The 13,441-nt window shown below is 44.2% G+C and overlaps 1 protein-coding gene across 1 annotated transcript in view; it reads right to left on the bottom strand.

Annotated features, from left to right (window-relative positions):
- SIX4 (SIX homeobox 4) overlaps positions 1 to 13,441 on the bottom strand; it is a 39,067-nt gene that overhangs the window by 23,323 nt on the left and 2,303 nt on the right. Inside the window, exon 2 of the mRNA XM_018562059.1 lies at positions 520 to 1,184. Coding sequence (XP_018417561.1) covers positions 520 to 1,184 — 665 coding nt within the window. The remainder of the gene's footprint in view (positions 1 to 519; positions 1,185 to 13,441) is intronic.

Here is a 13,441-nt window from a genome sequence, read left to right as displayed (position 1 = left end):
TGTCAGAATACAACAGCCAGCAGGGGAGATTCAATGCTAAACAACATGGATGGTAGAACTGAATGATTTCTCTTATTTCAATCAGGCAATCTGATCTGCAAAGCAATCTGCTCTGCTGTGGTGACACTTTAGTTACCCACAGTACCATGAGAATCCTTACACAGTACCATGAGAATCCTTAAATGTGTAACAAAAGTTTATTTGTAAATGATTGTATATAGACAGTGAAAAAAATATTTGAAATAAAAAAGGTTAACTGTTGTAACCCTAAAGTAAATAAAACTGACTCAAATCCAAAAAAAGCTTCCCTTTCAAAAAGAAGAAATGAGATAAAAGTGCATTGTTGTATGCTTACAGATTCTTAATGACCAATTCTAATAAAGGAAACCACGTTGCCCACATCAAAGGAATGGTTGTGCTTCACCTTCTACTCTGACAATGAGGTACTGAAGTGTATCAAGGGGAACACCGATTTCGTATTTCATAAATGAACATTGTGTTCTGACATAATGTATTTACCTTGAGAGACGGCGACAGAGGGCAACTGGAGTGTGGAGAATCCAATGCTTCCATTAATTAACTGAGCGTTTGTTCCTGAATTGGGTATGTGCACAATGCCGTAGGGGTTTATCTGTATGGGAGTGGTGAATGTAACAACTGTTCCGCCATCTTGAGAGGTGATGGGCTGGATGGCCTCTGCCTTAATTTCAGAGGGAGGTATTAAGCCCGGGAAAGAGGACTGGAGGTTTGTAGTGTACGTTGAGGAGGAATCTGACAGGCCAGTCTGCAGAACTTTGACATCCTCAGAAGAAGACACCAAAAGGTCGGAGTTCGGGGCACCGTTGCTTATAATGGTGGAGGCCAGTTTCGGTGAATTGAGCGCCACAGTTTGCGAGTTGGCCATATTGATACCATTAAGGAGCACTCCGTTGGGTCCTTGGATAAATGAGCCCCCGTTTAAGAAGACAGATGAAGGGTTGGAGGACACCAAGCTTCCATTCAACAGCATCCCAGGGGAGCTCAGTGAGATTTTATTACCAATTTGTTGCATGTACACGGTGTCGGCTTGAGTGGAAAGGTTGATGTTGGAAATCCCATCTGAACTGTTGGAGAGTGGATTTGGGGACAGATCGTCGTGACCTTTGCTCGATTCATCTTCAGTGCTGTGGTTCCCATCTGACTCACTGAAAATACAACAGAGAAACAAAACAGACTTCATTAAACGGATCCAAAAGGAAATGTAACAACCTGCCCGTGCAAGACTATGCTCCCAGTCTTCTGTTATGTAAAAACAAACAAATGGTTCACTATAACCTTTTGTGTGTGGAGGCTAATGGACTCTTCAGCCTGTGTGAACTGGCAAGAAGCAAACATTACAAGGACAACAAGGGCCATTTGGCAAGTCTCGGGTAATCAAGTGGCAGTATTTGCAAATGGATACCATTTGTCAAGAGGCCCAACACATACCAAGGGGAGGAAAGAAATACAAGAAATATATACCGGGTACTTCTCAACACTTAACACAGAGTGTACTTTTCCTGCACATGTGATGTTATAAGGGCCAAAAAGTGAGGCGTTTGGTACGTGGCCCTAACAGTGCCTTAATACTATAACGTTTCTGCAAAGCTGAAGAACAAATAAAATGTTAACATAATGTTTAGTGTTATAATATTTCCACTTTTGCAGCAAAATTAGGATCATATCCATCTTATATTCGTTACATGTTCTCATTCACATAGCAGAACGGAAAAATGTAAGCAACAAATTTGTAAATTTTTTACTTCCTTAAAAATCTTTCCGAGCTCCCCCCTATGTAATGTTAAGGAGGGGGCTGTGCAAAGTTATGTTTACTCTAATGAACCCGGTCTGTCTTGTGCTGGCAGATTTCATTATAAGCTGTAAACAAGATTTTAACCCCGTCTGTCCTGACAAAGGGTTACATTAGAAGCATTGCATGTAGGGATGCACTGATACCGATTTTACGGAAACCGGGTTCCCAGCCAATCAGCATTAAGCCGGCCTCCCATCCAATCAGGAAGCCGGGCGGTGAGTAATGACCCGCCTCCTGATTGGCTGAAAAGCTGTCTCCGTGCAGATTGGCTGGAAAGCCGGCTTCCCAGCCAATCAGCATCGAGTTGACTGTTCGGACAATCAGGAAGCCAGGAGCTGGGTCATTAATCGCCGCTGGCTTCCTGATTGCCCGGGAAGCCGGTGATGTGTCGAAAGTGCAAACTTATCGAGTTGTGGGACCGCATTACTTCCGGTTTCCTCAGAACTACGAGGTTTTTACACAAAACATGTTGTGCACGAGCGCCATCCACGGCATTGCCCTATAGACATAGACCACAGCAATAAAGTAATAAAATGATGTAGGATGACAGTAAGCCAGCGCATTCTTTATCTCCGGTGCCCCACTCAATATGGCCGCCGCTTGAGTGGGGCACCTGAGATAAAGAACGCGCTGGCTTACTGTCATCCTACATAATTTTATTACTTTATTGCTGTGGTCTATGTCTATAGGGCAATGCCGTGGATGGCGCTCGTGTACAACATGTTTTGTGTAAAAACCTCGTAGTTCTGAGGAAACCGGAAGTAATGCGGTCCCCCAACTCGATAAGTTCGTAGTTTTGATCGATCACCGGCTCCATGTTCCCCCCAGTCAGAGGAAATCTTGCTCTGGCTGGAAGTTTGGGTATTGGGGAAGGTACTCCCCCAAATAATTGGTATCAGCACCAATACTAGTTGGTGCATCACTAATTGTATGTTAATGAGATGAAGCTCAGGTCTGTCCAGCTACTTTCACCTTCAAACTGCTCAAAGTAGACTGGACTCTGCACAAAAGCCTTTAATAAAAGAAATAAAAAACGAAAAACATTTTTACAAAACATTGTTATTATGCTGTGTGGATGGGAACACATAAACACATCACATATATAGAGGGGTTTTCTCAAATGTGTCAGCAAAAGTGGAAATACACTTTAAGACACTAGTGTAGCTATATAAAAACTGGGGCAAACAGTGAGCTATCTGCCGTAGCAACCAATCAGATTTACTGTTTCATCAAAATTCAAATACTAGGTAGATCCTCTACGATTATTGCATCAAGCCCAATTCTAGATAAAACTTCTTCTTTGGTTTTGGATACAGCAGGGAAGGGTTGAAGTCTCTGTCAGGTATACATTGATAGAGGGGTGTGTGCGTGGGGGGGAGTTTGCTACACCAATGGTTTACAGGCTAGAAGTATTTATTTTATCATTATAACTCTCGTAAATAACACCCTTCTTCAGCAGGGCTTAACAGGTATCTACAGCTCAAGTCTTGTAGCGAGTGGGGAAGAATTTCTGTCCATATCTTCATGTCCTGGTGACATATCATTCATAGGGACAGGAAGTGAGAACAGATCTCCCTACTGCAATCACTGCCCCACAAAACACGCCAGAAACGTTCTCTCTCTTCCAAACTAAAACAAATGGTCTGGAGTTAAATGAAAATTATATATTTTTTTCCAGGTTTAAATGTAAACTAGAGCAGCATAATATAAATAATCTTAGGAGTAGATCGTTGAATAACCTTGCAGACTTTAAAGTTATATGTAAAAAGTGGGGATGGCCATATTTATTCATTACGTAGGCGGGCTCGGCTTTCACCTCCTGCGGATTCTCTTACTTTGTAACAAGGCTGATGGGATTTGTTTGACAACAAAGGACTTGTGTAGTCTCTAATTAAACACTCACAATGCTACTGATAGTAACAGAAAATTAGACCCCTGCCTAGGCTTTGGGTCACATGAGCAAGCTTGATTTCATTTTTTTATATTTAATTCAAGAGACAAAATGAGATTTAATATTGTTGCCGAGTGACGGAGTGATTCCAGTGTGAATATAATGATGGGTTCATATTAAAAGACGCAGAAAGACAAAGCTTCATTATATTAAATAGCTACAAATGATATTCCTGAAACGACGTCAGTTGACATTTATGTAGATTTGTTGTACAGCATTGCTTTGTGTCAGCTGCCACGGTAAAGGCCCATTCAGACCTATGTGTTGCAGTAATGCACATTACCACAACGCAATTGCAATGCAGCACCTCACCGCACGATAACGCACTACCACCATGTTGTGGTGTGCCGCGTTGGATAACACAGTACAGGTCCGATTTTAGATCCGTTGTGGTGTGCTGACAGCCCGATTAAATAAATGGCCTGCCTTAAGGCAGAACTCTGGGGGAAATGATTAACCCTTGCAGTGGGGCTAGCCCCACACTTTAAGGGTTAAGTGCTTGTTTTGGTTTAGGGAGGAAAATTGCAAAGTTGTACTCACCCGATCCTTGGAGCCGATCTACTGTGAGAGCAATAATCCAATAATCAAGGGGTCCCATCGCACCACTGACCGGATTGTACCCTCCGATATCGGGGAAGGGGCCTGAAGAAGGGACCATGTGGTTTCCGAAATGTCGCTTTTTACAATGTGACACTACTGAGGTCAATAAACATCGACTAAGAATCAGGTTGGAGTGCGAGTGACTTTCTATTACTTGCTGACTGTGAGGTCACTTGCTCCAGCCTGTCTCCTCCTCCGTTGCAGCGATGTTATGTCCCTCGGCGTCCTCACGTCCTATATACTGTGTATTGGACGTAGTGATTTACAGGATCTTAGACCACTGCAGCGGAAGACGAGACAGGGACCAGTCCAAGAGCAAGCCAGCTCGGAGGATCAGGCAAATATAACTTTGTTATTTTGCACCCTAGACCAAAATGAGCACTTAACCCTTGCAGTGCCGGGGCAGCCACACTACAAGGGTTAAAAATACATTTCCCCGGAGTTCTTCTTTAATAGAATGCTAAATACAAATATGAAACCCAAATAAAGTGAGCGGTTCTACTTGCCAAATGCTTTGTCCATCCAGTACTGACATTTACACATCTCTGCAACACAGCTAGCCCCTGCCAGGGAGACCTGATCGTTCTCTGCTGCAGTTTTATTTTCACATACTGGTCTTCTCCCCGCCCACTTCCTGTGACTAGAAAGTGAAAGGAGCAGCAGAACACTGGGGCAAGCTTAGGGCTGTAACTACAGATCATGGGGCCCCATAGTAACACCATAATGTGACTAACGATGTCAAGATCCCAAAGACTCCTCTTGTGCATCTGAAGTCATCTCTACACTGTAGACTGCAACCACTCCAACCCTTAATGATCAAGGTTTAAATTTGCCTCAACAACCTAAAGGGGCCCCTTCCACACCCAGATCCCATAGCAGCCACCTGGTCAAGCTCCACTTCATAAAAACTGAGCTGCCTCAAAGTGTGCCTTCTAGATCTATTCCAACTTGAAACATACGCAGGTCTGATAATCTCTCTTTACATTTCATATTGCTAAACCTCTTTACATAAAAGGACAAAAGCGTCATTTATGTATAGAAGGACTTTAAATAAATATTAACCAAAACTCAAACCAGAAGAGTTTATGGGTTTGGTTAACAGATTGGATTTTTCTCGGTTATCAATGCATTGATCTCCTGTTCTCAGAAAAAAACCTTTCCTTCTTGTGCAATTATCAGGAGACTGCTGAAGTAAGAAGCACGGGGTCTGCCCTAACTGGACACTTCCTGACAGGCCTACAATTTACTAAAGGGGCCCGGAGCGTAGAGGCTGGAATGTCCCCAAGGTGTGAATGGGGGGGGAGGGGGGAGCTCCAGAGCAGTGGGGGAGGAGAGAAGTACACCAGGAAGCAGTAATTTAGACAGACCAAGAATGTTACCTGTCTGCGTTCGCCCATCCATCAAGCAGCCCTCCCCCCACCACTGCAAGCTCTGATCTCACAGAAGACTCATTGCTCTCCGCAAAAGAAAAAAAAAAAAAGCAGCAACATTCATTTTGCAAATCTGTAAATGTTTCAGCAGATTCTATTGAATGGTGCCGTTTCCAATATGTAGCGTTGTCAGAACGCAGAGAGCTGCATAACAGCACATTTAAAAGCTTATGAATATTTTACGAGCTGTAAAGGTTCAATCCATAACAATAAATTCGGTTGCACGCTATTTGCCTCCTTTGATTGTTGGTTGCTTGATATCTAAAGACCATAGGCAACTTAGGTTGTTGGTAGGGAAGAACTGATACCAATTTTTCCAGACCCAGTACTACGAGTACTGATACTTTTACTCAAGTACTCGCCGATACCAATTACTGATACTTTTGAGGATCATTTGTTATAGGGATGCACCGATACTGAAAGTCCAATTAGAGAAAACAGGCATAGTGTAATGACTCGTCGCCCGGCTTCCTGATTAGCCGGAAAGCCGTCTCCATGGTCCCTCGTCACCAGGTGACAAGGAAGCATGGAGCCGGCTTTCTGGCCAATCAGGAAGCTGGGCGGCGAGTCATTACACACCGCCCGGCTTCACGATTGGCTGGGAAGCCGGCTCCATGTTCCCCTAAGGCACTGCTGGCCAGAGGACATCTTTCTCTGACTTTAAAGTCCGGTATCGGAGCATTTGGCCGAGTACTCGTGGTGACGAGGGAGCATGAAGCCACCTTCCTGGCCAATCAGGAAGCTGGGCGGCGTGTAATGACTCGCCGCCCAGCTTCCTGATAAGGGAAGTTCCGGTATCGGGGTAGGAATCAGGAGCATTTGGGCGCGTACTCGTGGTGACGAGGGAGCATGTAGCCGGCTTCCTGGCCAATCAGGAAGCTGGCCGGCCGCCCAGATTCCCGATAAGGGAAGTTCCGGTATCGGGATAGGAACCAGGAGCAATAGGGCAAGTACGAGTATTCACCCAAATACTTGGAATCAGCACATCCCTAATTTGTTCAATTTTCTAATAGTGAATAGAGTGAAATTGACAATTGATTTCAATTATAGTTGAAGGCTCAAAATTGGGTTTAATCAGATTCTAACCTTCCATTTTTTTTTTCCCCAACGACCTTCGTCAAGTCTCTGACGGCATTATTGAATGTTCTGACTTTTTGTAAAACAGGTTGCATGAATAATCTACAAGTGTATGGTCAACTTTAGACCTCTTCAAATCTGAAAGGTGGAGGCTCCCTGGTCTGACCATTTCAGCGTAGCAGAGCTTGTATTTAGGACTGTGAACTGTATTGTACCCACAAGTGATGCTCAGAAGACGATGATACTTCCTGAAAGAAGAAACCTCTTTCTTGCTCCTTATTAACAATGCAATAGGGCTCAACTGACAATGCTAACACCAGGATAAGGATCCCTATGACATAAAAGGGACAATTATTCTTAGTTGTGTAAAATGAGATTTAAAAACGACAGTCACATGGCTGAATATAAAGAATCCTATCCTTGTGTTAAAGTTCATACGGAGTAGGTAAGAGAACTGGTTATTTTGTAGTTTTGGAGTAGGGAAGAAAACCCTTGACAGCATATATATCTTTTGTAGAGCGTTCCCAGGACAGGAAGTGAAGAGAAAATCACCCCAAGTGAGAAGTTCCCCGCACTGGTACAGTTGTCCCCGTTGGATGATTTACCCTCACTTGGGTTCTGGTGACGTCTGTAAAAATGTTTTTCCTCCCATAACTTTCTGTCTCTGAGACATTAGCCACAAACCAAAGGGTGAATCTACCTAGTGAGGACACAAAAGGTATCCATCTCTTCATAATTGATTATTCATTTAAACGATTAGTTGTTGCAGCCTTACAGGGCTCTGTTAGAAATATTTCCTCTCACTTCCTGTTCTGGTGACAACTAGCAGACAAGAAGAGAGGGAAAATGTGAAGCTGACAAAAACGGACAATAAAAAGCCAACAAAGGTTCTAGTATTCCCCTACCTAAAGTTTTCTACTTCTGTCTGTGTTGCTCTTGGAGAAATTACTCCTCACTTCCTGTCCTGGAGACAACCTTTTTACCATGCAGGAAGTGAAGGAGAAAAAACTGGCAGGAGTTTGAATTCTTCCCCACGCTATTAAAGACTAATAAAGTCTGGGGTATACATACACTTTAAGCCACGACAACAATCACTGCTTTGACTATCAGGGCAGGTTCACACCATTTTCCCGACCCAGATCTGGAACACAGTGCATTGCGTTTTTGCCGCGTGAATTTGCCATGTTTGGAATTTTGTTTTTGCTTAAAATGGTCTTACAGGTGTGTTCCAGACCAGACAAAATAGGACAAGCAGTATTTTTCTGGTCCGGAACGGACTGCGTTGGTGTGAACGGAGGCCAGAAATAGCATAGGGATACATTAGGGTGCATTTTGGGTCTGGGAATAATCTGGTCTGGAGAGGCTGCGGACATGGTGTGAATGGGCCCTCAATGAAGTCAGGTTGCTCTGGGTTACTGATTATTACTATTTTGCACACTGATTTATTTATTTATTATAGAAGCCAATATATCCGCTCTATAACAAGGAAAAACACAGAATGCAAAGTTCATCAACCCACTACAAGTCTTAAATTGCACCACTTCCATCTGATGACGGATAAAATCTTGACTACCACCGGTCACTGCATATCTTAGCATTTTTAAGGGCTCATACACTAAAACTGCGTGGCCTGGCATTTGTTCTAAGTTGGCGGTGCCTTGCGCTGTTACAATAAAACACAAAGCAACCATTTTTGTTCTTTTTGTTTATTTAAACTTTATTGAAATGTCAAAGTGACACTTCATTCATTTATAGTTGCACAGCTCAGCTGTGGTGCAGTAACCGGCACAGTGCAAAAAAATGCAGCATGCCTAGAAAAATGCAGCATGACCACATTTTGTGCCCCACAAGCAACCTCAAGGCAGTGTGTTGGTGTGAAAAGGACACAGTGTGAATGATTCTTTCATTAAGGGCTAGACATATGCCAGGAGCCAGGTCGCCGATGCTCCTTAAAAATTACAGCCCGGGCCTAACTTTTGAGGTGCTCTAGTTGTTGTCGGTGTAGCTGGCTCCTGGATTGGACAGACCGGCTCCTGAATTCCACATTCATGTGTCTACCATGGATAAATCATAAGCCACCAAAACCTCTTCATTTTTCTATGCAGCCTTCTGGAGATATAATTACGTCTACGTCAGAAGTATCTGTTGGCCCACTCTGCTAACGCCAGCAAAGTTTCCCAGAACACGGTATACATTCTCCGCCTTTGGAGAAAAGAAATGCCTTTGGGCAAGTTGTCTTTATGAAGTTCTTTAAATGGGTGGTGATAAAAAGAAAAGAAAAGCAGGGCCGGGCCTATCCTTCTGTTGGAGGAACCTGTCACCTCCACCTGGCAGGCCAAACCAGTCAGAAACTTGTAGAGATAAGTGATTTTCAGCCTGCCCGAAGACAACAACTAACCCCCTGCAAAGCCGCAAATCCCAGAGCAATGCAGACCTGGACCTTGCTCCCAGACACAATGAAAGGGCCCGTAATCTACAAGAAGCCCTTCATGACAAGCAGCTGTACGGGCCAACACGCCCCCAGTGAATGAGGCCTTACAGCAGGGGTAGGCAAACCTTGGTTCTCCAGCTGTTGTGCAACTACAAATCCCATGAGGCATTGCAAGACTGACAGCCACAGGCATGACTACCAGAGGCATTATGGGATTTGTAGTGTCACCACAGCCGAAGGGCTGGAGTTTGCTTACCTCAGCTTCACAGTGTGAATGGCATTGCTCACATGGTTTGCTAAACATGACATTTTAATAGCAGGGCAAAGATCGATCAGATCTATCAACTGGATTTTAAAAAGGAGAACTATGAGGTGAGTGCTTCTCACTCACCTCATAGTTCTAGCCGACCTGTGACAATGAGACTGTCACAGGTCGGCTCAGTAGATTGGGAGGTGAGCAAACATATACCGGCGTTCGCTTACCTCTCGATCCTGTCACGGCTCTCTGCCGTGAGAGGGGAGGAGCTGGATTCCCCCCTCCGATGCGCCAGCGCTAACTGGCGGAACGGACGGGGGAGGGGCGGGTACAGCTGGCTCTGCCTCTAGATAGGCAGAGCCAGCTGTCACTCACGCAGCTGGGCGGATCTTGACATTGATGTCGGGATCCGCTCCGGCGTCTCAGTATACCGCGAGCTGTAGCTCGCGGTATACTGAGCTTAGGGTAACGGGAGGACGCTAGTTTGTGTCCTCCCGTTACCCTAAGGAGAACTATGGGGAAAAGCCCTGACCCCATAGTTCTCCTTTAACTTCCTGTCCATACATATAGGAATCTGATTATTCAGAAATGAACTCAGACCCCGAGATGATGATGTCTGCTGTGCAATATTGAGAAAAATTGAATAAAAAGCCTGATTAAGCCACCAAACTTCCACATGCAAACAACTATATACCATAGGGATCTTCCTGATTGGGTGTAAATGAAGTGAACGGGGTTAGCCAGGCCCTTGCACGATGTTGTCTCTCGTCTCCTAGAGATGCTAGTAATCACCCGATTATGCTAGAACAGGGGTAGCCAAACCTCAGCCCACCAGCTGTTGTGGAACTACAAGGCCCATAAGGCATTGCAAGACTGACAGCCACAGGCATGACTTCCATGATGGGATTTGTAGGTCTACCACAGCTGGAGGACAGATGTTTGGCTACCCCTGTGCTAGAGCTTCACAGGAGAATTGTAGCAGCTGAGTGGTGCTACTAGAAACCTACAAGAACCGCAACTGATGGAAGGAACGGTTATCTGTGAAAGAAGCTACACAAGTAGCATATAGTAACAATCAATCTCGCATGAGCGCCCAAACCTCCAACCATGACTGCTACAAGTAGCCACTTCTGTAACTTACTCCATGAGTAGCCGTTTCCTCCATCCAATTGTTCCACCTCGTGATTAATCTCTAGTGATTTCAGAATCACAAATACACTACTAAAAAAATAATCTCCTGCGTAGCTCCAGCGTACGGGCTTCTCCACACCATCTCCAGTCCAGATATGGATGCGTTCCTGCAAACAGGCGTATGTGCGTTTTTTTCTGAAATGAATTCCTAATGCATCACTTCCCCCTCCCTTTTAGATTGTAAGCCCTCAGGAGCAGGGCGCTCCTTACCATCTTGTCTTGTATTGAGTATTATTATTATACAAGATTTATATAGCGCCAACAGTTTGTGCAGTGCTTTACAATATAAGGAAGACATTACAAATCAAGACAAGATGGTAAGGAGGGCCCTGCCCGTGAGGGCTTACAATCTAAAAGGGAGGGGCAAGTGATACATGAGGAGGTAGCTGTGTGGGGATGAATTGTTTGAGAACGTGACCTTTGAGTGATTAGGTTGCGGTGGGATAGGCTTCCCTGAAGAGATGAGTCTTTAGGGAATGCCTAAAGGCAGTCAAGGTGGGCGTCAAATGGACAAGTTGGTGTAAAGAGTTCCAGAGGATGGGAGAGACTCTAGAGAAGTCCTAGAGATGAGCATGGTACATTTGCATGTGTCTACATGCGTGTTAATGGTTTCCAGGCCAGAAAAAGATAACGCATGCAGTACTTTTCTTTTTTAAACATTCTGGAACTGAATGCATTGGTGGTAACTAGCCTCACTTTTTGTCATAGTCTGCTGGACTCCGTCTGCTGGAGGGGACGGCCTGATTTACCTAAACATCAAATCTGCCATGCTTCCCAGCTAAAGTGCCTTATTGATCAGCAGTGCAATGCTAGGACCATGCACGAAAGCCAACAAAAAAAAAATTGCATATATATTATGTAAAAGGTTACAAAATATTTATAACTGCAGAATTAACAAAAATCGGGTTTCTTCTGCAAAGAAAAAAAAAAAGACCGGATTGTGCTGGTAGCCCTCGGAACTTCCTCTAAGAGGGGGATGTAGGGTCTTCCGGGTACACACCCCAGGGTTGTCATCCTCTACACACTGGCCAGACACTGCTGAGTCAGCCAAAATTTCAGCCCCCATCACATGCATGCCCTGTTTGGGTACTCAGCAGCCAGTTGAGCAGTGGCTGTTGAATACAATAGCTGGCAGTGGGGATTCCTCCATCCAAACTGTTTAGCATGTATTGGGGCTGGGGGGGGGGATCTTTGTATCCTGCGGGAATTAATTCTGATGCATGTATGTAGAGCTGCAACCAACTAATCGATAATTAGAATAGTTGTCAACTATTTTCATTATCGATTAGTTAGTTGGATCCCCTAGTTCTCTCCTCCATGCTGGGAGAAGGGCACAGCAAGCAGTGGGCGGGTGAAATGGCCAACCTGCCATGGGCTATTGCAATTTGAAATGGCCAATAGCAGGCTGACTATATCACCAGCTCACTACCTACTGCATTTACATTCAGCTGCCGTCTGCGGAATCTCGCCACTGGCAGCTGTCATTCCCGGGCTGAAGCTCTTCAAGCGCCATATGCTTACAATACAATTATGATATATATATATATATATATCTCTATCTATCTATCTATCTATCTATCTATCTATCTATCTATCTATCTATCTATATATATATATATATATATGAAGAAAAACAAAAAGCAATGCTCGGTTTTGGCCTGACAAATTCAGCTGCGGGAGGTGCGTTGCAGTGCCATTCATTTCAATGGCACCCCAAACGCACCACCCACATGATCGCCAGCACTGGACCACACGGTACCGCAATGCCATGCGTTCCAGTGCAGTGCATTTGCAAAATACTGTGCATGCAGCTTTATTCTGAAGTAAAATTTGTAACACTGAATTTGTGTATTTTTTTTTTTAATTGAGGAAGGTATTTAATTTTTTTAATCTGATTAATCGAAAATATAGTCTAATATATAACTAATTGATTATAAAAATAATCCTTAGTTGCAGCCCTACACGTATGGTCAGCCGTAGGAGAAGTGTTAACAGCGTTGTCACCATTAAAAACCATCTCACTGAAATCCAATCAGGTGACCTGCATGTGGCGGAAGTGACACCAGAGGCCCCCTTGGATCCCTTCTCCCATCAGACCTCAGCGACCCCTGTGATGTCATAGCAGAGACAAAGAAAAAGATATTACGCCAACGAAAACAAAATCAGAGGCAATGACGGTGTGTCAAAAAAATCTAAAGCTTTGGATGGAGCTTGGAAGGATTAGAATCCCTGGCAGATTATTCCTGCTATCTGTGACCATGCTGGTAAGATTCACCTTCTATGTGTTGTAGTGATCAATAAAAGAGGTGGGAAAACACACTTTTGCGTTGTCACCAAAACAGGAATAGGAGGGGAAATCGTCTAACGGACACTTTTTCTGGTGACCACTAAGAGGATTTTCCTCACTTCCTATTGTGTCAACGGGACAGGAAGTGAAAACCTCCCTGGGACACAGACGGGGAAAAACCACAGGTTCTCAGCATTCTTTAAACCCCTCTGGATTCCTGTCATGTACATCATAGTACCATTCCTGCAAGACTGACATCTGGGGGGGACGGCCTGATTTACCTAAACAGAAAATCCTTATTGATCAGCAGTGCAATGCAAAGACCATGCATGATAAAAATACATCTTTAAAAACACCGGGGTCATCAAACTCTCCAGATCACTTTCC

Source organism: Nanorana parkeri, unplaced genomic scaffold (assembly GCF_000935625.1).
Source record: "Nanorana parkeri isolate BGI_ZX_2015 unplaced genomic scaffold, ASM93562v1 scaffold20, whole genome shotgun sequence".
Classification (NCBI taxonomy): Eukaryota; Metazoa; Chordata; class Amphibia; order Anura; family Dicroglossidae; genus Nanorana; species Nanorana parkeri.
This window is presented reverse-complemented; position numbering and strand designations above follow the sequence as displayed.